The sequence below is a fragment of the Cuculus canorus genome, chromosome 1 (genome assembly GCF_017976375.1).
Source record: "Cuculus canorus isolate bCucCan1 chromosome 1, bCucCan1.pri, whole genome shotgun sequence".
NCBI lineage: Eukaryota > Metazoa > Chordata > Aves > Cuculiformes > Cuculidae > Cuculus > Cuculus canorus.
The window spans coordinates 119446927-119470975 of NC_071401.1; the positions used below are offsets into that span (position 1 = coordinate 119446927).

A 24049-nucleotide genomic window follows, 5' to 3' on the forward strand; every position below is an offset into this window, starting at 1 on the left:
GTCTTTCTTATAAAAAGAAAACTGAACACAGTATTTGAGGTGTAGCTTCACCAATACTGAGTACCAGTGCACAATCTCCTCCCTGTTCCTGCTGGCCACACCACTTCTGATACAAACCACGATGCTGTTTGCCTTCTTGGCCACCTGGGCACACTGCTGGCTCATGTTCAGCCAGCTATTGACAATCACCCCAGGACCTTTTCTGCCAGGCAGCTTTCCAGCTGCTCTTCTCCAAGCCTGTAGTGTTGCATTAATTAATTAATTTCCATTAGTATATTTATTAGAAAAAATGGAGTTACACTGAGTGTGAATTTTGTAGTCTATAATCTCTTTAGATGCTCTCTTATTGTATACTTTCCATTTTCTTTCAAGGAGTCTCATACAAATACAGATTAAAATGGTGTCCCTTTTAACATGATCAAAATTGGCATTAATGATTGCACCTGTAGGGAGGAGAGGCGTGAAAGCAAACCAGGAGGTGGAACTGATAAAAGGCTGCTATGAGCACTTGCCTAGCTCGGGCAGAGAGGGTGCTAATTTTTTTAGGCTGAGGGTAGAGATGAGAGGTAAAAGTCAAGAAATGGAGTCTCCACAGTGTATGCAGAGGATCACAAAGGTTTCTCTAGCTGAGATTCTGAGGTGTTTTGAACATCCTATAAGCGAGGAGCAAGCCTGGGCTATCTGCTTTCAGTGTTGCCGTAAAATGGAGCAGCTGGCTCATGGGCTGTGCCCACAACTCCATTCTGTTTTTATAAAAGGTCTTGGAAGTGTCTTTATTCATGCTGATGGAACTATTTCCTTCAAGGTGTTCCACAAGTCTGGTAAGATCATAGGTAGCTGTGGATGCTGAGGGCTGTTCCTATAATAAGGTGAAATGTGGGGACTAAGTGGGGAAATATTTTTTTCCCCCCTGACTTTGCTTTCTCCTCTCTCTCTGTATGTTGTCTTGAAGCTATTCTGCTGCCTATATTTCATTTCAAAGGACTGTAGATGAGTGGTAATAAAGATGTTTGACCTAATTTTTCTAATGGTGCTCTAGTGAGTCATTTGGTTCTAGGGAACAGCTGGGATGAAAGCTTGTTACCACTTAATGATATTTGAAATAAGTAGTCTGAGGCTTTATTGTATGTCATGCTCTGTTCGTCTCCCAATGTATGGTTCCTTTGTTAAAGTAACTCTTGCGACAGATCTAGGATTGACAGTTTCCTTTTTTTTGTCACTATGTGTAGCCAGCAAGTGGCAACAAGCTTTGTCTTGTGCACCACTTAGTTGCACTGCTGCAGAGGTCAGTGCTAGGCTGAGTCTTGAGGGACAAGAGCGGGTAGTAAAAAATGAAGAAAAAGATCCAGTGCCTTCCTTGTGGTTAGACACCTATTAGCAAACAAAAAAAGTACCCAGTAGCAGTTAGTTTGGGGCTAATGCTCGCAATAAGAAGAGTATCCTGTGTTGCTTTTATTGTCCCTAAATACAGACCTACTTTCACCTGTTGGGACTGACCTTAATCGGAGGGGTTTATTTCCTTATTACCAAGGATTCTTCCTGTTTCTCTGTTGTGACAGGGATTCTAAGAGCTGTTTATGAATGACTGTGCAGTTACTTTTCTCTCTATCCGCTCTATTTTCCCTTTCAGATGCTGGTGACATTCAGCAGTCAGAGGACAAGGTAAGCATGCCTTCATCTTCATATGCAGATATGAAGTGGAGCTGTAGTAGGTGGCCAGCTCAGGACATGTAGGTGTCTTTGGAAACTATCAGGATGCTTAAATTTGCTCTTCCCTCTGAGAGTGACTCTGTCTCCTGCAATCTGGAAAATGAAACAAAATGCTAGGACTGAACTCCAGTAAGACAATGAGACTGGGAAACAACGTGTAAAGATGCTGGCTATGGTGGAATAGCCCACAATCCTTTTATCTGAACAGGTAACTTAGATGTGCTAGGTAAAGCCATTTAAAAACCTTGAACCACCTTGTTTAGGGAGTATCTCAGGCTATGTGATGAGCATCTAACTGCTTTTTGGGCCCTTCTTGTCCTGAGAGATGTGCTAAGCCCTGAGGGGCAGCGGTGGGTTAGTGCATGTCTGGGCAGCAAGAGCTGTGAAGTCCTCCACAATGCTTTGTGCTGCACTGCTTACTTGGTCTCTGTCTGCAGCTGCTGGAGTACTTGGGAGTGGTGATCTATGAAGCCCTGGACTGGGGAATCAACAGCCAAGTGGAAAGAGAACTGAGTGATCCTTTGGAGAGACTGCTGTGCTTCATGTTGAAACTGGATGATGAGGCAACGAAACCAGCAGTTACCCTGCAGGATGTTATCAAGGTTTTATTCTTCCCACTTAGTAAATATAGCAGCTTTAGAGGACTGGTAGAAGAGTGCTATTAACCAAGGGGAAAAGCTTCTGGGAAAAAGCTGGGTAGCTTGTTGGAGGACATAGGAGGAGCATGTGGCTTTCCTGTCATAGAGAGAAGTTAAAACCATCATAGATGCATGCAACTGCCTGTCGGAAAGAATGGAGAAGGAGGACTGAGAATGGCTTTCACACAGCTGTGTCTGTGAAGTCCTTCTGTACATAGTCTCCAAACTGGATATCTAGAAGACTGTTGATATTGAAAAAAGTCACTTTGTCTGTAGTATTCAGTTTCTGCAGAAACTGAGATTTGAATATCTTGAGTCAAATATGCTTTACTCTCAACCATAATTTAAAAGTATGAGAAACTTCCCGTTCCTCAGTTGGATCAGGGGAGGGATAAAGAACAGGATAAGTGATTGTGCTTTGTCTGAGTGGGAGGCTTCCTCTTTCGGGTACTTATTTCAAAGTACACCTTATGGAGAATGAGATATATAAACTACATAGATACTTGCATTATTGTACATATAAAATTAGACATCTTGCTTCTTTGTTCCTCTTCATCTGCAGTAGAGCAAAAAAAAAGTTAGGAAGGGGCTCTGAGGAAGAGTTTTTAAACACGGACTGAGAAAACTGAATCTTGCTTTATTCCATGCTACCATTTCTTTTATTTCAAGATCTCTCTTAAATAGCTGCACTTCTTTCAGGCCTGTGAGGACCACTCGTCAAGGCCTTCTGAGGCTACCAGCCATTATGAAATGACCTGTAGGAACCTGTTTACTGAATACATAGAGCTTCAGGAGATTGTGACCATCATCCAGACCTCCAAAGAGGTATATTTGGGATTACCCCTTAGCTACTGCTCCATCTACCTTCACACACTTACCTAGTTCTAAAGTAACCTTCCCATTGCACTAGAAATGGAAAGCCTAGCTGAAGGTATATTTTCACAATGCGAAAGGCTACTGTCTCTCTACCAGATCAGTAATTTATTGTAGCTTTTTAGTGTTTGGGGCTTCTAAGCTTTTCAGATTAACGCTAATAATTTATACTGGATAGATAGTAAATCACTGAACAGTGCAAGATAATGACTTTGTGTGCTTGCTTCTCAGAGACTGAGAAAAATGGATGTGGAAGATTTGGTGGAAAATCCTCTTCAGAAGAAGGAAAAACACTGGGTAAGGAATTTAATTCCTTCATTATGGGAGGCTGGTTGTTTTTGTTTACCTTGCCTCTCTGAGGTTTCTGTTGACTCTTCTATGAAAAGCAGGGCTTGAACACAAACAAAACTTTTTAGGTTGTTCAAGAGCTTAAGTAGTTAAAGTCTTGTCTGTAAAACAAGTTGGAGGGTAAGCTTGAAGTTAAACTATTTAATGTGTTAACCTTGTGGATATTTATTCTACACGAAGAGTGTCTTTGTGGTTCAACTTAAACCACTTCTAAAAAATAAGTTGGAGGCAGTCTGTGGAATAAGTGTCCACAAGTAGTTACTCAGATTATTTCTTCTTGCAAATTAGCCCCAGACTCCAGCTCTTGGCAAGAACTGACACCTGCCAAAAGCAATCTGTTCCTTCCTTGTAGCTGGACTGAAAATTCCCAGAAATCTGTTCTGTAGGTGGTGGTACTGGTGTGGGCTAGTTGACTGTTATGTGGATATGTGCTGGTTCAGGCTTAGAGGGGACTGAAGGCCAGTGAAGAAGTGTGAGGATGGAGATGTAGCTCCTACCTTCTGCTCACTGCCTTTCTTGTCCTTCCATTCTGCCCTTCCATAGATCTTGGACCTTGTGTTTGGGGCAGAAAAAGCAGCTTCTTCTGTTCTTTTCAATGCCCTACACAGTCAGGACTCAATCAGAAACAAATAGCTTTTCTGGCTGGAGCTCTGCCCAGCATAAACAAATGCACTGTAGTCTGGAGCCTGTGGAGACAAACAGCAAGCCCCGAGAGACTTGTGGACTCACTCCCTTTGTCTAAATAGCACTTGCTTTGAAGCATGCTCAAACTATTTGTATGAAAATGTTTGTGAAATGTGTGTTTGGGCATATTCTCAATTTTGTCATCTATTAAAATAAACTGGCAAGCTATCTCAAACCACAAACTCATCAACTGCTATAGCTCTTTTCTGCAGGGAATACATGAATAAATACATGGGCTTTGCAGTGTGGCCTGAAGGCCAGTGCATTTGGCCTTTGCTCCTTCAGGAGACATGAATTCCAAAAGCGGGATCACTGTTGCAAATTCTCTGCCTCTAGTTTCCAAGTCCCTAAGCACCAGTTGATTGCATTGCTCTGACAGACTCTTGAATTTAGAATAACTGGGATGCCAGCTTCATTGGGATCCCACAGATTAGAGCTGATGCCTTGAGTGGTGCCAAGCAGCCATTGCTTTCTATGGACTGCGCTTACATGTTGACCACTACGAAACAGGCCTTCTGAAACATAAAGCACAACCTGATGGTGTGCAGAGTTGTAAAGTTTCAACAGAGCTTATCTGTATGAGTCACAAGACAATTTTCTCCTTAAACTCTGAGCAGTGAGGCCTTTTAGGAGCACAGCTGTCTTACCACTCATCTATTGAACTGAATGCAATGAGTTTGGAGTGTTGTAGCATCTTGTTTTGTATTGTGCAGGTGTGGGAAATGTATATGGAGTTTGACAATACATGGGATGGCACAAGGAGAGTAATTGCAGTGATCCAGTCAATAGGGAAAGAAAAGTATGAGTGAGAATATCGCCTGCATCTGAAAAATGTTTCAGTGTACAAGTGGCTCTGAAATGGCCAGCTGAAGGCAATTCCCATCTTGAAACTAATGTGGCAATATCATAGTACAGAAATCTCTCTTCAAGCCATATCTTTCAATGAAATTCTGTCATGGTGTGAAATACTACTTTAGAAAGTGCAGATGGCTAAGGATAAGGTATTTCAAAGGTCTCTAATGCTGACCAGTTAGGCCAGAGATTTGTGTGTGTTATCTTACACAATAAATATAGCCTAGGAGCTACAGCTAGTATATGGTTACTCTGACAGTTCTACTTTTCTGGAGTTGAGGGATGACTAGACTAAAGCCATACTCTAACAAAAACCCCCTCTGCCTCCTTGAAGGCAGCCATCAGTCAGAGCCTGCATGAGACTCTTCTGATATTATATCAAGATATCTGAAGAGATAAATTGAGAGAAGATGCTTCATACTGGAAGTGGAAACGGAAGAGGAATCTAATTCAGAAGCTTTGTTCTGAGGCAGTTTTCTGAAATGTTTTGCTTCCCTTTCTCTGTTTACAATACAATCGCGAGTTCTTACTCAGTTTGCCTGTGGGATCCAGATAAGCTGTTGACTTAGCACTTCCATTACAATGTTGTCTAAACATGCTATAGAATTGGTCTTTTTTCTTATCTTTAACTTTTGTTGGGCTATACTGCATGCCTGAGCATCCTCGGTTATTAATACAAGAACAGGATGAGCAGCTCTGAGTTATCAGCTTGTGTCTCCAGGCTGAAACTGCTAATGTACGCTGCTATGAAGTATCTTAAAGTATAAGATCTCTTCCCCCTTGTATTCCTCTTTTGTTTGTGGGCCCTTCAGTATTTGGTTTCTGAAAGTTCAGGGGATTTGAATGGTAAGATTTGAGACATAACTGCCAGTGGTTCTTAGGGTCCAATATTATGAAACAACTCTGGCGCTTGCAGGAAGCAAGTATTCATGAAGATGGGGCTTGCTACCTGGCAGCAGAAGGTGTGTTTTGAAGTACATTCATAAAGTTAATGACAAAATTTGGGAATGAACCTGGTGAGCCATCTCCCAGATCCCTTATTGTAAATTAACTTCTGTAAAGAAAAGCAGTTCTTTGTTCTCATACTGTGCTCTGATCTGCAAGTGAGCTAAAGTGGGTGTTAAAGACTCACTTCTGTGTTTCTGAATGACTTCAGTTGCTAAATGTACCCTATTCCATGGAAGGAGGGAATACTGCATTCTAGCCAGCTGTTGATTTGCTTTCACTGGTTTCTTCTAGGGAGCACCGTGGCCCAGCCTCATGCGGGAACTGCAGAACGGTGTCAGGCTGCGCAAGGCCACTGAGCGACTGCGCAGCCATGTGCCTCCAAAAGAAGTTATCCGTTCTCCCTATGAGTTACTTTTGGATGATATTCAGCACAAGAGGTACACCCTTCGGAAGGTGAGTGACTAGAGTCAATGTACAACTCTGAAACAGCCTGTTCTACCTCATCTCTAAGCACTATTTGTTGAAAACCTGTCTTTCTCAAAGGTGCTTCCAAGTCCAGGGGTGTTTGGGTCTCCCTCTCAGCTGCAGCTGAACATTACATCACCCTCTTTGTCCACCCAAGTGCTTCATTCCCAGTAATATTTTGACTTGGGGATAGCAACATTTTCATGAAGTCGGATGGTAAACTTTTCCCTCTCCAGGGGTCATCTATTCCCTTTCTTAGAGCAATTACACTGCCTTGCACACAAAGGTTTCATGAAACAGACCGTTGCCTGCTTATGCTTTCAGCTTTGGGCACTTTTGTCCTCTCACACTCCTCCAACAGATTACTAGATTCCTTGCCTTAACAGGTGTTGTAGGATGTGTGCGAGTGCAAAAGCACTTTTGAGTAAGCCCTTTGCTCAACCTCAGGCAGAGGCCTCTAGGCAGCATACATGAGCTACTTGCAGGAATTTAGTCAAAGAAACTGAGTCACTTCTGAGGCAACTGCTGTGCTGACTCAGGTAGTAGGGGCTTCCAACAGCGTGGATGGTTGGTGAAGATGACCAGACACAAAAGTATCTAGAATGCTTCTTAAGGCTTGTGATGCTGTTCGCTTGCTGCAGCTTGAGGTGGGGATGATGAGTAGATCTAAAACATTGAGACTTTGTGGCATTGATGTGCTTTACAAACAGACGTCTTGGCAAAAGATGAGACACAACTCTACTTGTAATAGAGATGGATGTTTTTAAAAGTGAAAACTTTACATACCTCACTAGACATTAGCCTTATTTTTTCCTTTTTGGTGCTGCTAGAGTACAGGGGCTTTTTTTAAAAGCCTTGGCTAAACCACACACCTCTAAAACCCCAGCTCTTGCTTTTCTTGGCTGTGGCTCCAGCCTTCGGATAAGGCTATGACATTTCTCTGGAGATATCTTGATTGATATATAAATGAACAGAAGTGGAAAGGAGACAATACGTCATAACCACTTGTGTTCCTTGCAGTGTACTGTGTACTGATACATTGTGCAGTACAGAACTGTAACTGAAGGTGGCAGGATGAACTGGGTCTTGATTTTATTTTTGTCTTAAAAATTGTTTCTGTGATCTATGAGAAACACAAACGTGTTTGAAGAGCAGTAGTCCGAAATGCTAAAAGAAAGCACAAACTGCTACTGCTCAGGCCTTTGTGAAGATGCTTAAATGAAGATTTCCTCATTAAATGAGGATTTCCCCATCTGCAAAGCTATTTTGAAGCTTCCCTTCCAACAATGGTCTAATTTGCAAATGAATGAAAGCACAGCTAGTGTGGGAAGCCATAATGTTGCTCTACCTGCACTCTTAAGTGTTCTAGAGTTGTACACACAGGGAAAGTAAATGGTGTAGCCTCAAAGTAGGAAAAAGTGAACAAGGCAACTGAAGACGTGGGTATGCAACTTGGCTTTTTTGTCAGTTCTCCCCTATGCAGCAAGCACAGGGCTTGATGAGGCAGACAGTCTGCCTTTGGTGAATACCTGCCCTGCAGTTCTATCTTGCCGTTGTTCCTAGTTTATGTAGGGTTGTAAGCCAGTCTCTGAGACTCTAGCTTAGGCACCCATCTGCCTGCTGCTACAGTTCCTGTTGCAGTCTTGTTAACCTGCTCAATTACTCTCTTCCCTGGAGCAGAATTCTCACTCACAAAAATGTGATGTGACTACTGTGCTTGTTAGGATCACTTCTGACATGAAAATCTAAGCACAACGTTTTCCAGTGGCTCCTCAGAGCAGTTTACGAGCTGCTAGGACTAGAAAGCTCTATGCTCCTTGTGTGAGCCTGGGAGGGCTGTGCAGTGCTTCAGATTGCCTCTAGTTTAGCATTGACAAATTTGTCTCTACTAAAAACCCCACATTACTGAACCTTATCATTCCACACTTCTCAGCGTGGTTTTGTTGAGCCTTCCTCACCTCGCCCATTCCCAAATCCTGACTTCAGTCATTTGCTGTACCACTGAATGGGAGGGTATGCCAGGAGTAGAGAAATAACTATTCTTAGGCATTATTTCTGCTTTTTCAGGTGATCATCGAGCAAAATCACAAGAACCCAGGCAATGATGTAACTACTCCCAAACATCTAAAACCTGTAGGTGACCTAGTGCTGCATCTAATGATGGCAAAACAAGATGATTTTGGAGCTGACAGGATAGTTTCTAGGAATATAAAGCTAAAGTCTTAGCTACTGGTTTGGATTTAGGAGGTGGATATATTAACCATACTTAACTTTTGGGCATACTCTCCTACCAAAACATGGAGCTTGGAAAAAGAGCAGTGGCATCTTCAGAGGATAAAGACAATCTGTGTCCCCATTTCTGCTGATGCTTCTTCTATTTGGAATGTTTTGTGGTCCTGAAAGTACTCCTGGAGTTCTCTGTTTCAAATTTGAGGGTTGCTGAAGTATTCTACTTGCATTATCTAACGGCTCTCTTGTGCAAGGCCCAGTGCCCTCTTGAGTGAGAGACGCTTGTATAACATTGCCATTGCTGAAGTAGTTCTGTCACCAGTTCTCTCATTGCTCTATCTACTGGCTCCTTCTGGTGCCATGCTTTGCCTGCAGGTGCTGGAGAGGAAGATGAAAGAGTGTGCACCATGGGATGAACAGCTCATGGTAGAAATAAAACAACCAGAGAAGCTCCAGTCAGTAGCAGCAAGGGAAAATGGGAGCAGGCCCGAAGGTACCTGCTATGAAGTGACTTATCAAGCACGCATGTGAAGGCAGCATTAAATACAAAATAATGGATGGCCTTTGAAATGAAACCCCCTTATCTTTTCTATAGCATATATAATGCAAGGGAGGTGGGAATGCAAATTTTGTGTTGCTAGAGGTGGTATGACATAAGAATAGTTCTTTCTAGAAAATCTGTTTCTGGCTTACTAAGACTCAAAAGATATTTCAGCTTACATTTTTTTTCGGGATGTTTAAATTTATTCATTAAGTGAGAGAAGAGGATTTTGATCATCAACTGAAACTACAAAATTATGTAACTATTGGGAAAAAGTCTAGCCAAACATCAAATTCTGATGTGTGGGTATGGCATTTATCATTTTCTTGTCACAGCACAATATCTTATCTTGCCTGTATGTGTGGTTTCTTCTTGCCCCGCTCCCCTGCAGAAACACTTGTGAGAACACGTGTTGCCTTGAAATCTCCAGGCGATAGTTTCTCAGCTCTCCAAGATGCCAGTACCAAGTTTATCAATACTACAACACAGCAGCTGGGACAAGGAGTCCAGGTAAAGCTTTAAATGAAAGGACTCTGGGGAAGCACAAGTACTTTAGGCATTAGATCTACACACACATAGCCTGGAACATCAGGTTCAAATCCTAGTATGGGCAATCTTGTCTGTGAAAAGTGAATGAATGTTGTACTATTAGGTTCACTTCAGTACTTTACATACCTTATTTCAACGTTTCCTTTTTTGCCATCACCACAGCCTATAGGATCGAGGTCTGTTCTGGTCTTTTAAAACTAGATCCTGCAGAAGTTTTAATATACATTGGAGTTTAGTCAATATGGACCAGAACGATTCCCACTCTTACCTCTCGGTGAGACATTTGATGCTAGATGTATTGATGTATTTGCATTTTACGTGGCATGCCAGCTTGTGCAAGGAAAGCTTCGTGATTTATTTTCAGAAATTAAATTCACTGGTGAATTCCCACTCTTCTGCTTGAGCAATTTTGGGAGCACCATTCTTCGCTAAACATGGGGTCTTCACTAAACGTAGGACCCATAGTCTTTTGGGTACTTTTACATGATCAAACCAGGAGTTAATGTTGTCTTCTTGGTTCTGGGATTCAGTTTGAGCATATTCAGAAACTGTGGAACAGAAATGAAGCTCTATGCACTGGCATACGTACAGGAATCTGTTTTCTGTAAACAGTTCTGTCTGAAATGCAGTTGCTTAACTGAGGAAAATGAATATGAATTAATAAAAGCAGAAAATCTTAGCTATATTTGCACAAGCCTGTGCTACTTGTAGGAATGTCCAGTGTTTGGGAACCCTGTGGTTGATGTTTTACTACTAAACTAGAAGGACCTTCATATGGAGACTACTGTAATCAAATTTGTTTTCTGTTCTTCTAGAGAAGCTAGAAACAATGCTGATGAGATAACAGCATCTGGTTTGAGTTGGGTTAGCGGGGCACAGTCTCTTGAACTGTTCTCCAGAGTTGCTACATGTGAGGTGCAGCCAAGAAAATGGTTACAATGGAAAATGTATAGGGAGGATTATGTGAAGTTGGTTCCTGAACAAATGGTGCTTTGTGACTAATCAGCCCTGAACTTCAGTGAGAGAGAGCGGGTGAATCTGAAATTTCACTAGCTTGGCTGGAGCTTCCAGAGGGAATTAATTTGCCATTACTTCTTGGAATATAAAGTTGCACTGATTTCTCTTTCCATTCCGTGTTTGGCTGACCCTTGAATATTTCTGGTCAGTCTGGGTATCCTGTGTCGTGTTTAGCAGCAGCAATTCTGAGGAAGTGGACCCGATGTCCCTTTTATGCAACTTAAGATCACCTTGTCCTATGTTCTATAGGAAACCACTCTCAAGCTGCCTTCCAGCACCCGGCTTGCTTCAGCCAGGCCATCAGTAGTATCCTGCAATGGCACAGGTCAGTGTATATCTAGCTGCACGTCTAAACTAGGTGACAATGTACGATCAGTGGGCTGTTGGGTTCCCAGAGACTTAGACTAGGCTCACTGTACACCTTGCCTCTGATCATCTGAAGGAGAAGCTGCAACACTAATGAGTCCAGGGAGGTGCCCTTGGAAAACCATTCTTCAGCAGTTTACTGAAGCCTGTATAGATCCTGCAGCTTCAAAACAATGATAGCACATCCCCAGAGGCCTAACTGGAATTCACAGTAAAAGCTAAATAAATGTTTTAAATGCTGAAGTAGAAAGTGCACCACTCAATTTTTATTAAATTAGATGGTGCTAATGAAGCCTCATCACTGCCTACTGACAAGCATAATTACTGTAACCTCTGCTTTTTGTGATCCAAGCTGATGAGGGCTGAGGGAGAGAGGTGTAAGCCTTGCTGCCTTCAGAAGGCAGCTTTTGGGGTGAATACTTAGAAGCTGCCAGCTGGTTTTCTGCACTCTAAAGCTCTCTTTTCCTATCCAGGTCTTGCTTCAAATTGCACGTGTCCTCCCATGAGCGCACCCACACTAGAAGACATTAAACCTAATGGTTTCCTGAATGCTGGCCAACAGCAGCAGCCTCCATGCAGAGGAAGGTCCAAGTCTTTAGAGCCGGGCCTTCAAAGCAAGGAACTTGTAAGTCTGGCATGTCCGCTGGCAACTCTGGTTTGATACATCTGTACCAGAGCTTGCACCTTGATCCCTGTGCAAGAAGTAAGCCTGTTCTGTGGGTTTTATCTTAGGCCATATACAGTATGTTGGGATATAACTGTCTCTTTGGAGACAGTTTAAGAGAAGACTGGATGCTGTAGTGTCCTTGTGGAGGCTTCTCAGTTTAATATTAAAGTTATTCCTCATACAAGAGGAGAAAAATACCACTGCATTACTTGAAAATATCAGTTAAGGCTTTCTCAAGCAGACTGTAGCTGACAGTGGGACTGTCCTTTCTTCATCTCCCCTCATTCTTCCTAGATTCTGATACTTTCACAAACATCCTTTAAGCTGCTGTAAAGGGAAAAAGTGATTGACAAAATGTAGATAACCACAGCATCAATGTCTTTTAAATGTATGCTATACTGAAGTCATCAGGTTCTGAATGACTGTTGTAGGAGCAGTGCTGGGTTTTCTGCCCTTCTGTGCAAGCTTCTGAATCTTGGCCTCTCTCTGTTCTGCCATGGCAAGGTATGCTATGCCTTTGCTTCCTTTGCTTCTGCACCCCTTTCTGCCCCACCCATGTCTCCAAACTAACTAGAACACTGCGACCTCTTTGTTCTGCCTTGTAGTTGGGGGATGCAGGTGAGTTAGGCTCCACACCTGGCATAAAAGCACTGTTGCCTCTCCTGGTCACCCACCAGACTGTTGCTGGCACTTGAATGGGGCCAGTGCATCTTTGGAAAGAGAAAGCAAGAGTGTGTCATCCTGTGGAAGGGGATCCTGTGCCTAGGAGGGGCCAGTGTTCCATCTGCGCTAGGGTCTGTACCAGGGGGTGGATTTCGCCAGAGACTGGCTCTGGAGATGGTATTAACTACTGTGGTGATCGAGGACCCTGTTTCCCTAACAAGGTGTCAGGAAGCTGCTTGAAAACTATAGCAATCACTAAAAGCCTTGCAATAGTTTCTCTGCTGGTATGATAGAGTCAAATGATACTTGTCATCACCAGCAAAACTAAGGTTTGGGGACAAGTACTCCTGAGACTTTTGAGACCTAGTTGTGAGGATGAACTCCCCAAATATCTGCTTCCTTCAGCTTTCTTTGACACTTAACCTCTGTCTTGATAGGACTGTCCCTTTCCTAACAAGTGGCCTTCACCAACCATAGCTGAGCTGATTGGAACCAGATATGCAATGGTGGTGCTGGAAGGGCAAGGCTTCTTCCATGGAAGTAGTGATATTGTCTTCCCAAGAGCAAAGGTACGGTTACTCTCCTCTTTGTGCTGTCTTTGCCTTTTCAACAGCTGACTAGCTTCATGGCCCACAGTGCTGAGCTGCTGAGGTGCTCTCTGCCTTATGTTATCCTATTCATATAGCTGACCTGAGTTTGGCCCTAGGCTGTAAAAACCTTCTAATACTTGTGCAGTGAAGGCTTCTTATCAAACATAAGCTGTGTAAGTTGCCTAGAAAATAACCCAGCCTTTGACTGATACTTCTTGTCTGTTATTTCCACACTAGAAAACTGCCTGATGGAAAAGGACCTGGAGGTGCTGGCCAACAACTGGCTAAACATGTGGCAGCAGTCTGCCCAGGTGGCCAAGAAGGCCAACAGTATCTGGGCTTTTATCAGAAATGATGTGGCCAGCAGGAGTATGGAAGTGCTTGTGCTCTTGTATTCAGTGTTGGTACCTCGAATACTGTATTGGTTTGGGCCTCTTGGTACAAGAAAGACACTTGGGGTACTGGAGTGTGTCCAGAGGAAGGCAGTGAAGCTGATGAAGGGGCTGGAGCACAAGTCTTGTGAGGAGCAGCTGAGGGAGGTGAGACTTTTTGTCTGAAGAAGAGGAGGCTGAGGGGAGACCTTATCACTCTCTACAACTATCTGAAAGGAGGTTGCAGTGAAGTGGGTGTTGATCTCTTCACCCAAGTGACAGAAGAGAGGAAATGGCCTCAAATAGTGCCAGGGGAGGTTTAGAATTGATATTAAGAAAAAAATTCTTTACTGAAAGAGTAATGAAGCATTGGAACAGGCTGCCCAGGGAAATGGTGGAGCCACCATACCTGGAGGTGTTAAAAAGTGTAGATGTGGCACTTTGGGGCATGGTTTAATAGGCATGGTGGTGCTGGGGGACTGGATGATCTTAGAGGTCTCTTCCAACCTTAATAATTCTAGGATTCTATGACTGCCATGACTGTTGGCCAGCTCTGAAATCACAAAACAAGTAATTGGGATTTGATGCTGTTAAACAGTGAAGCAAAGGTTCTTAACTCAGGCTCCCGCATCTGAGTTGTGCTGACTCAAATCACCTTGCTGAGTGGACACAAAGGTTGGGGAGATGAGAGGGACAGGGCCCTGTAGCACAGGACTGTTGGCTCTTCTCAACTGCTAGCTTATTCACCAAGCCTCCTTTAGAGGGACTCTTGCAATCAGCCCATCTAAAGCAAATGACAGCTGAACAAGCCCTTTGCAACACACATGTGAGGAAGTCTGTCCTACTTGGCTTAAGGGTCAGGTTCTTGCCCTCACTTATTTAGCAGTACAGACAGAGCATCTCTCTGATGCTCCTGAGACTGACCCCTTGTTTTCTTCTCACCTTACTTACTAACGCATGCTCCTGAGACTGACTCCTTGTTTTCTTCTCACCTTACTTACTAACGCTTTAACTTGCCTGCTTTCTGCCTGTTGCAAAATGGCATTCTTGTCCCCTTTGTGTTCTTGCTACTCAAGTTTTTTTTAGTTTTCACAAGCTCTGGTTCTCAAGATAATATCACTTCTGACTGCCAGTTGTGTATGAATGTGTTCTTTTTTATAAAGTTCAAGTGACTCATCAGCTTCCTTATGACTCACTTTTTGCTTCAGGATTGGATTCAAATTTGCCCTGACTTAATCTCTTTGGGATTGCTGCAGTCTACCTCAAAGAATGTCTCTCTTCTTCTCTCTCTCTCTTAACTAGCTACTGTTACACTCTTGCACAATATAGCTATTGTTTGCTCAAGAGCCTTTTTTTAAACTCCTGTTGTCTGGCAGCTGCCTCAAACCTCTGCATCATAAAAACACTGGCCTGCAAGTAGGACTTCTTTTTGCCTTTTTAGCTTTTATTTCCTGTGTCTTTGCTGTCCTTTATTAGACCTCTGTTATTGTATGTGGATCTAAAGCCTTTAGAAGGCTGGTTTATGCGCTTGATTTTTGGCAGGCACTGGATACTGTTGGTACAAAGATATTTCCCATTGGCATTCACAAGTAACTTTCCTTTCCACAGATCTGTTTCAGCTGCCATAAGCAGATGTTTCTTAAGTGGCCTTACAGCTGTTACCTCTGCAGCAGGTGAGCTGGTACAAAAGGACTGAATGTGGAGGGAGGAAAGAGGAAAAGAATAGTACTGACAATAGTATTCAAACACTTGCAGTACTGGATAGGAACAGGTTGCTGAGCCCTTCAGTTTTGCCTTTCTGTGCAAGCCAGGCTGAAGTGTCTACAGCTGCAGAGGATGTGGGAAAAAACTTGCCTCTGAAGTGGTATCTCAATTTTAACTCTTAGTATTAAGCTAGCACTAACCAAATTTACTGTGAAAGTATTAGATTCAATTTCTCTGAGGTCACTCTGCGTTTTGCTATGAAGGTTAGATTTAAGTTTAGCCAAGGGCTTGAGAAGATTCTAGGAGAAGGCTCTTCACCAGAATCTTCTGATGATAACTGGAAAGGTGAACTCCAGATCTTGTGTCTGGGAAAGGAGTTGGACCTACTTGTGTGCACTTACTTGTCAGAGGTTTTCTGCTCATGGGAGAGGAAAAGAGGGACTTCAGGCTACTTAAATCTATTTGAAGCATTGGTAAAGCACTAAATTGAATACAAGCAACAAGTAAACAACCACTGGAACTGAGTGATTGTCTGGTGGTAGTGCTTGGTGAAAAGTAATGGCCATTTTCAGATAAAGCATTCAAGCTACGGAGGCTGACACACTTCAGATTATCTAAACTAGCATAGGGAGGCTAGCAAACTGAACAGGGGATTTCTAAGCTTGCTCACTTTGCCATTAAGTGATTGTGGCACAATAATAAATGAAGACCTTCTTGGGAAAATCACTGTTAGTTGCAATATCGGTATCTGCTGAGCTTTATTCAAATGATAATGCTGGGAACCTTTTTGTTTTCTTAGCATTGTCTGCTGTGACTGCTGCATGAAGGCAAGTCTAGTCTTTATAAGACCATATATGTTTTTTACATTTTCTATTTTCCCTGCACCTTACCTAGTCATAGGAAGCTTTCCTTCACCCCACTGATTCTTCAAATCTACCCTCTCACTAAGAAAACAGAGGTGCAAAAGCAGCCAGGGTGCCACAGGCATGTCTTGTCGTACTTGGCTAAAACAGCTCTGGATCCTCTTTGTTTCATTCTGTGTAAAGTGGTTGGGATTACTCTGTGTAAGGGTCAGAAAGTTCACTGGATTAAGGTCTATCTTCTAAGTGCACCAATAAATCAATTGCAGCCATACAAATTTTCCTGCTAAGGAGGAGGAGGATGTGTTTTCCTGAGAACTCAAGTGACTTGTGTTGTGATTCTAGGTGTCTATGCCCTTCAGAACTTGTGTACATCTCCCACTTCACTTCTTAAAACTTTTGAGACTCTCCAGAGAGGAGGACCCATCTATTCAAGAGCAGAAGATCTTGGAACTGCTACGTGAAATAGAACACCGGGAGCATTTTGGGTAAGCTGGGACAGAGATGTTTTCACCTTGAAAAATGTTATCAGTTACTTGTATATGCAAGTCTACGGACATGTAGACAATGCAGTATATAGTATTATGCTGGTCAGCTGAATGGATTATGCCGAATGGCTGGTTTAGCTACTGGTCTCACTAGTCTACAGTTCTTTGGGAATGTTATGGATTTTAGATAACCAAAAGTGAGGATGTGTATGTGCTCTGAAATCCATGTTGCTTTTTAGCTACTGATGCTGTTTCAGAACTGTCCATATTTGTCCAGACATAAACGGTTTCTTGCAACAGCTTCCTATGAATGAGAATTTCCAGACTCCATTATATTCTATCCCCTACAGCTGTCTGTCACTACAGCCCAGGAGTAGCCCCTTTATACTTAGAAGTATTGTATGCTAATGGTCTCGAGTGTAACTGACTGAAGAGTAGGTTTCTTAGTCCCTCCACGCACATAGAAACGCCCTTTCCTTTTTGTCCCTAGAAAGGGAACTATTCCAAAAAGAGTTCTGGGTGGAAAAGACAGACCTTGTGAGTATAAATGTAATAGCTAGGACTGGAATCGTAGGTTATCTGTTCTCTTCTTTCCAAATCAGTTATATATTCCACTGGGGCAACAGGTACCTTTTCCTCTTTGAAACTATTCTTTAATGTAGCCAAAAACAAGTCACAGCAGTTTCTGGTTCAAAGGCTTGTACTTCAGTTGCCAAAAATCAGGGGTGGCGTTCAGTAGTGAACTTAACTGTGTCAAGCAGTGGTTTGGTCTGTCTTATAACACACATGCTGCAGAAGATGTCTGAGCTGACAGCATTACTGCCATACTTCAGGACAGTACCCCTCCCCGCCACCCCCCAATCCCACAGCATAAGGGTGTGGCTATAACCTTGAATCATCCATAGATACCCCTTAGCTCTTTGGCTGACATTGTCCATAGAAATAAGGTGTCTGTAAATTAAGCTGTTCTGGTGCTTAGTAGCTTTCGTAAGTGGAGCTGACTGCTCTGTTGAACTCATGGGTTTAGCTAAATCCCTTAGCAGTGTTGGAACATGCATAAGGGACAGGTAGAAGACCTGTCTACCCTCTAATAGAAACCTGGGTCAGCTGTGCTCCCTTTTTTTTTTCTCCCCCCTCTCCCACTCCAGCGTACCTGTTATTTTGGAACCTCGTTGCCTAGCACAGCCTCTGTGCTATTACGCAGGGACCATGGGACATTGGCTGACTGTAGACATCTGTATGCAATGTGAACAGTATCTGTTGAACATGGCTTCCCGTCAACAGCAGAGCATCCGTCTCAGGAGAATTTCCTGGCCTTGAACCAAACTGGAATGACTCTGCCATACATTTCTCCTGTCACTTGTTCTGTACCTGAAGTAAATGAAACAGCTTTATGTATCTACTGACATAAAGGCCTGAATGGAAGTCCTCCCTGCTGGTTAGTATTTGTGTACTGTGAAGTATTGTAAAGTATTGTGGCTTTTAGAACTGTTTTAATTCTTTTTTACGTGTCTTTGGGGGAAATAAATGTTGAAGCACTATTACGTCTCTAGCATTTCCTCCTTTGCACCTGCAGTTGTCATGTTCTATGGTACTATTTGCATTCAGTGCTGAGCAGACCTTGCCCTGTGTAACAAGTACGGGGAAGCTTTTAACCTAAACATCTATTTCTGAGAGGCTTAGAAAGTAGAGCTCTTAGTTATGTGATTGCATCACCATGCATTCTGCAAACGCTCCTTCCTGAGAACTCACTAAAAAGCACTTAAACTCGCTGCTGTCATTCGTGTAATGCTGTAGAGACGGCTGTCAGGCAGCCTGCACCGTCTGCTCAGTTTCATTTTTGTGTGTGCTTTGCCTTTGCCTCCAGAATGCTCTGGTGCTTGTTAGTGAAGTACCTAGTGTGTCTCAATGCCATCATTGCCTCAGTGGGCAGATGGTTGTTCTGGAGAGATTCTTGCTCTTTGTATTGGCCTAAGCTTTGCCCTAAGCTACTGGACTATTACATTGTGTGTCGTTCTGGAAAAAAATAATGTTTTGGTAAATTCTTTGTGTGGTTAAAACACATCACCACCACTACCCCACCCCACCCCCAAAATGGGATATTTGATAGTGTGTCTGTTTCTCCCCAGGAATTGCCTGTATGCAAAGGGTGTAGGTGCTCTGATGGAGTTCTCCTTGGTGTGTTTTGCAGGGCCTGCATAGACAGTGCTGGAAGATACAATGGACTTGTAGTTGGAATGAGTCATGATGATGAAAATAATGGGCTGGGAAGGGCCAGTTCTTCTAGATAGTGGAGAAGGCAAGAAAGACATGTTTAAGCTGAGCCTGAAGTCTGCATCCAAACTGCCAGAAGGGTCAATACCTCCAGCTGACTTATGCTGGCCTAACTCTGCTTCCTCTAAACTGCTTGTCTGCAAGCTGACACCTACTTGCAGGTTTGGGCAAGCTCTGCAAGCAAATGAATGTGGAGAAGCTGGAGCCTGTGCCTCCTTTTGGAGCAAGTTCAAGTGTTCCTTTTTCCTTTAGTCAATTAGGAGGGGAGCAGACTGCCTGCCCAGGTCCTCTCCTGCATGTGCTAATCTCTGGTGCTGCTGGGAGGCACATCCATATCAGGCAGGTGGGCTCTTTGCAGGCTACAGGGAATGGCAGCCAAGCTGCAGCTGCACTTGCTGGCAAGATGGGCACAGCGTGGGGCCGAGGGCATGAAGTGCTCTTGGATACTTGCTGAATGAGGAAGCTTTAGATAAAGCAAGAAATGAGCTGAGATCAGCCTGTTTTGATTAATGTGCAAGCCCCAAATGCTTCTCAGAGCCCGGGTGCAGTGGTATGGAGAGAAGGTGTCTGTGTTGCACTGAGGTAAAACTCAATTTACCTGGAAAGGAAAGGAGATTCTAGGTTCTGTCTCTTGCACATCTACTGTGGTGCCACAGGGGCTCTTTTTACTGGTTTTCTCTTTTCCTACTTTATGACCATGAGTTGGGTGAGGAAATGCCCTCACTGCAAAACAAACAGGCAAAAGGGCAGGGGAGGTGGGTGCATGGTAAGGGACTGCCTGACCTTCCCTGCCTGTCCCTGATCCTAGTGAGCTGTCAGACCCATGTTCCCACCAACTCCTCTCCACTATACTGGTTGTGTCAGCTCCTGAGTGGGCTACTAAAACTTCTGTTACCCTGTGCAGGAGTGACCTCCAATCCTCCTGGCATGCAATTTCCTGAACTGTGGCATGCAACCATTGCTCCTGACCATGGCAAGTCATGATAGCTTGTGGGGACATCTGTTTAAATACAGCCAAAAGAGCCCTGTCCCCTCATTTCCCTGTGCCTGAGGGCAGTGTCCAAATGCTTCTTGAATGTTGTTAGGTTTGGTGCTGTGACTACTTCCCTGGGGAGCTCTTCCAGTGTTCCACCACCCTCTGAGTGAAGAACCTTTTCCTGATATCCAACTTGAATCTACTCTGGCACATCTTCCTGCCATTCCCTTGGGTCCTATCATTGGTCACTAGAGAGAAGAGACTAGCACTTGCTCTTCCTCCACCCCTGCTGAGGAAGCAGTGAACTGTGATGAAGTTTCCCCTCAGTTTCCTCCAGGCTGAGGAGGAACTTCAAGTTACTTCAGCTGCTCCTCTTATGGCTTCCCCTCTAGACTCTTCATCAACCTTGTGGCCTCCTCTGGACTCTCTCCAGTAGCTTCATATCTTTTTTTTTATACCATGCCGCCCAAAACTGCTCCCAGCACTGGAGGTGGGGTTCTACCAGTGCAGAGTAGAGAGGGACAATCGCCTCCCTCAACCAGCTGGCAATGCCATGCTTGATGCACCCCAGGACACGGTTGGCACTCTTGGCTGCCAGAGCACGCTGTTGGCTCATGTTCAACTTGCCATCAGCCAGGACCCCAGAAACTGGTAAAAGGGCTGGAGAACAAGTCTTACAAGGAGTGGCTGAGGGAACTGGGATTGTTTTAGCTTGGAGCAGAGGAGGCTGAGGGGAAGGCCTTATCACTCTCTACAGCTACCTAGAAGGAAGTTGTAGAGAGGTGGATGCTGGTCTCTTCTCCCAGGTGAAAGGTGATAGGACGGGGGGAATGGCCTCAAGCTGCACTAGGAGAGGTTCAGACTAGATATTAGGAAAAATTTCTTCACTGCAAGGTTTCTCAGGCACTGGCACAGCCTGCCCAGGGAGGTGGTGGAGTCTCCGTCCCTGGAGGACTTTAAAAGGCAGGTAGATGAGGTGCTTGGGGATGTGAATTAGTAGTGGACAGGTAGAGTTGGAGCTGATGATCTCAAATGTCTCTTCCAACCTAGCGATTCTATGATTCTACCCCTTTCTGCAGGACTGTCTGGGCGAGCTTACTTTCACCTTCCTTCCTGCTCAGGTCAGCTCTGTGTCTACTGAGCTTCGGAGCCAGCGAGGGGCAGGCAGGACTGAGCCCGGGACGCTCCGAGGAGTGGCCCTGCCAGGTGTGTCGGCTCTTCCCAGCTCGGCTACGGGCTGTGGAGGAGACAAAGCTCCAGCACGCCCTGCCCCGGGCGCTCCTCGCCTCGCACCCCGGCAGGGGGCGCCCAAGGGCTGCGCTGCCCGAGGAGGTGCGAGGTCACCGTGCCCGGGTACCGGCTTTGTCGCTGCCCGGTCACAGGATCAGAGAATGCAAGGGACATTAATGATCATCCAGTTCCAACACCTCCCACTGGATCAGGTTGTTCAAACCCTCATCTATCCTGGCTTTGAACGCCTCTAGGTGTGGAGCATCCGCAACTTCTGTAGGCAACCAGTGCCTTGCCACCCTCACAGGAAAAAAAAATTTTCCTAATATCTAAGTTTCCCCTTTCAGCTTCAAACCATTACCCCTCATCCTGTCTCTGCACTTCCTGACAGCTTCCCCTCCCCAGCTTTTCCCGTAGCCCCTTCAGGTACTGGAAGGTTGCTGTAGGGTCTCCTTGGAGCCTTCTCTTCTCCAGACTGAACAACCCCAACTCTCTCAGCCCGTCCTCATAGCAGAGGTGCTCCAGCCCTCTGACCATCTTTCTTAACCGCCTCTAGGAAATAAAAGATGGTTTTAGCCTCCACATTTGTTTGTATGTCCGGAGACATTTCCCGAGCCCTGGTCCCATGAAGGTTCCAGCGGGCATTTCCCACTGGCAGGCTGGGGAGACAAGTGGGTGTCTGGGGTGAGGGGGAACCAAGGGTGCTTGGTCCAAAGGCAGCTGGGATGACACCACAAAACAAAAAGGAGGTGTTAGGTGGAGAGGGAGAAGCAGGAAAGGCCCGAGTGCAGTGGTTGTCAAAGTTGTTTGGTGTTTGATGCTTGAAGCCAGCTGGGAAAACACAATCCCACAGAAAGTAGGTACAAACCTACTTACATAACCTCTCCCAGTGTGCCATTGCCAGCAACTTTTTGTTTGAAGGAAAGGTGGTTTTGAGTGGAGCTTCATCCTACATCCGATGCAGTTCAGCTTTTTTTTTTTCTTTTGTTATAAAGGATAAACATAAGAACGTCATATTTTATGCATGAAATAAAGCAGTAGATGTGGTGCAAGGCAGGATTGGATTTAAAAACTATGTGGGCAAATTGGGGAAATGGTCTGGAAGAAACAGGGGGCAGCTGAATAAGGATAAGTGGAAGGTCGTACACTGGAGCAGCAGTATGAACTTCCCAAGTAGAGAGGGGGGTGTGATGGGTTAAATAGCAAATCTTCAGGAGAGAAAAAAAAAAGATCAAAAGCTGAATGCAAGTCAGCTATGTCATGTTGTTGAGGTGATGGAAAATAAGTTAAGGGGAGATGTGGAGTAATTGGATCCAGCCCAGGAGAGAGCAGGGAGAAGGAGCGGAAGTCAAGAAACCATTACCTACTGGGGCAGCCTGAAAGACTGAAATTCTCTAACCTAAAGGAGGAGAGAACTGAAGTCTTTAAGAACATAAAAGGACAAAATCTTTACTCCTTGTCTGAGATGGAGAAGAGGGGGGGAAAAAAGAAAGAAGGCTTAAAACACAGCAGGAAAGACTCAAATTATATGTTAGGAAAAACTTTCTAATGACAAGGATAATAAAGAATAGGCTGCCTGGGGAGTGGAGAGCTTTAAGATCAAGTTAAGCAACATCTGTCAGGGATGTCCGAGGTTTAGGTGATCCTGCCTTGGGTTAGTGGGATGGACTGGTCTGACCTTTCAAGGTCGCTTTCAGTCCTAATTTTTCAGTGGTTCTGTGGACTAACATTAATCTTCTTAATGGTATTTAAACAGTCAGCAGCTTCTCTTAAGTAACTGCTAGCAAGTCTCTTCTCTTGCCTGCGGTTTGAAATTAAGTTAATTTCCATGCCTCACTTTCACCCTCCAGCTCCCCAGCCCTGCATAGCCAACCAGCAACTGAATTCCTTGACTGCTTGTCAGTACCTTGCCTGCAGCACCATCGCTATCCACAAGGAAGAAGAAAGGATAGAAATGTTGCATATTAGTGGCTATGTCACCACTGTGAGGGTGGCCTCCTCTTCTGCACTTACATGTCGGAGGTATTGTCCCTCTTCCTGTGATAGGTGAGCATCATATGTGATTATTTCATTTCTTGTGCTCCAGGGTCCTGCCTTTCCATGTTGCCTGCAGCTTTCTGAGGGAGCCAGCAAAGGCTGGCCTGTTTCTGAAATGAGTCATATCAGACCATGGGTCTTCACTGTTGGTTTGTCACAGGTCAAGGCTTGAGTGTCCAAGCCCAGACGCGGCCCCGTGTGTGTAGCACATGTGCATAGCAATGTGTGTAGCATCAGGTGTTGTAATTAATACATTGTCCACAACTACTCTCTCTTCAAATGGCACAGAATCCAGAAGGAAAGAGTCTGTGCTGTAAAGTTGGCGCTCGGTCTTGGACTGTGTCCTTCCACCCCTTGAAACTAATAATGAAGGAGAATTACATTTTTAACATCTTCCTGCAACAGAGTAAGAGGGGGAGAAAAAGCCAGGCAATGATGAGCAGTATCTGCAATCCTCGTCTCCTATCCATGGAAAACAGGAGAACTGGTGAGTATGTCCTGAAGGCAGGATGTGGTGTCTGCAAACTTCTTAGTTTTTTGCTTAAAAAAAGAAAAGATGGCATTTCCATAGCTGGGAAAAATTGTCCCTGATGAGAGATGGAACCACTGCCTGGAAGTCCACACCTTTGGACTCAGCCGGGCACTGTGCTGCACCTATGGACTGTGACTGTGGTGATGCTGCTCAGTGCAGTGATGAAGACTGAATAGGTGTAGCACCATGAGGATCACTGACCCTAAGTCACTATCACAGAGGAGATACCCATAAATAAAAGCAAGTTATCCAAACCTGAGACTTCCGAGCCTCCATTGCATTCTCTTTATTTACTTGCCTAAAAGAGAAAAGATTTTTATTAACAGAGCAAGATCTACCCTATCTCTGTGTGATGGGTAAGCATTAAGAATGTTATTTTCTATGTGGGATTAACATACAGAGAAAAAAAAAAAGCAACCGCTGCAGCAGCAGGTTGG

General features: G+C 44.3%; 1 protein-coding gene across 1 annotated transcript; it reads left to right on the forward strand.

The window, feature by feature from the left end:
- Positions 1-1581: 1581 nt before the first annotated feature.
- On the forward strand, positions 1582-18033 carry LOC104055849 (protein spire homolog 1). The gene is made up of 15 exons (XM_054053642.1): positions 1582-1662; positions 2148-2312; positions 3048-3173; positions 3453-3518; positions 6345-6506; positions 8586-8651; positions 9123-9240; positions 9680-9798; positions 11104-11179; positions 11694-11845; positions 12988-13119; positions 15120-15184; positions 16015-16042; positions 16421-16563; positions 17712-18033. The coding sequence occupies exons 1-15, from the start codon at positions 1582-1584 to the stop codon at positions 17881-17883; spliced, it is 1671 nt and encodes a 556-aa protein (XP_053909617.1). The 3' UTR covers positions 17884-18033.
- Positions 18034-24049: the final 6016 nt, after the last annotated feature.

Coding starts and splice junctions, on each gene's coding strand:
- LOC104055849 (XM_054053642.1), top strand. CDS start 1,582: ATGACTGTGCAGTTACTTTTCTCTCTATCCGCTCTATTTTCCCTTTCA. Junction 2,313..3,047: donor CCCTGCAGGATGTTATCAAG/GTTTTATTCTTC, acceptor CACTTCTTTCAG/GCCTGTGAGGACCACTCGTC. Junction 16,043..16,420: donor GCTGTGACTGCTGCATGAAG/GCAAGTCTAGTC, acceptor TTGTGATTCTAG/GTGTCTATGCCCTTCAGAAC.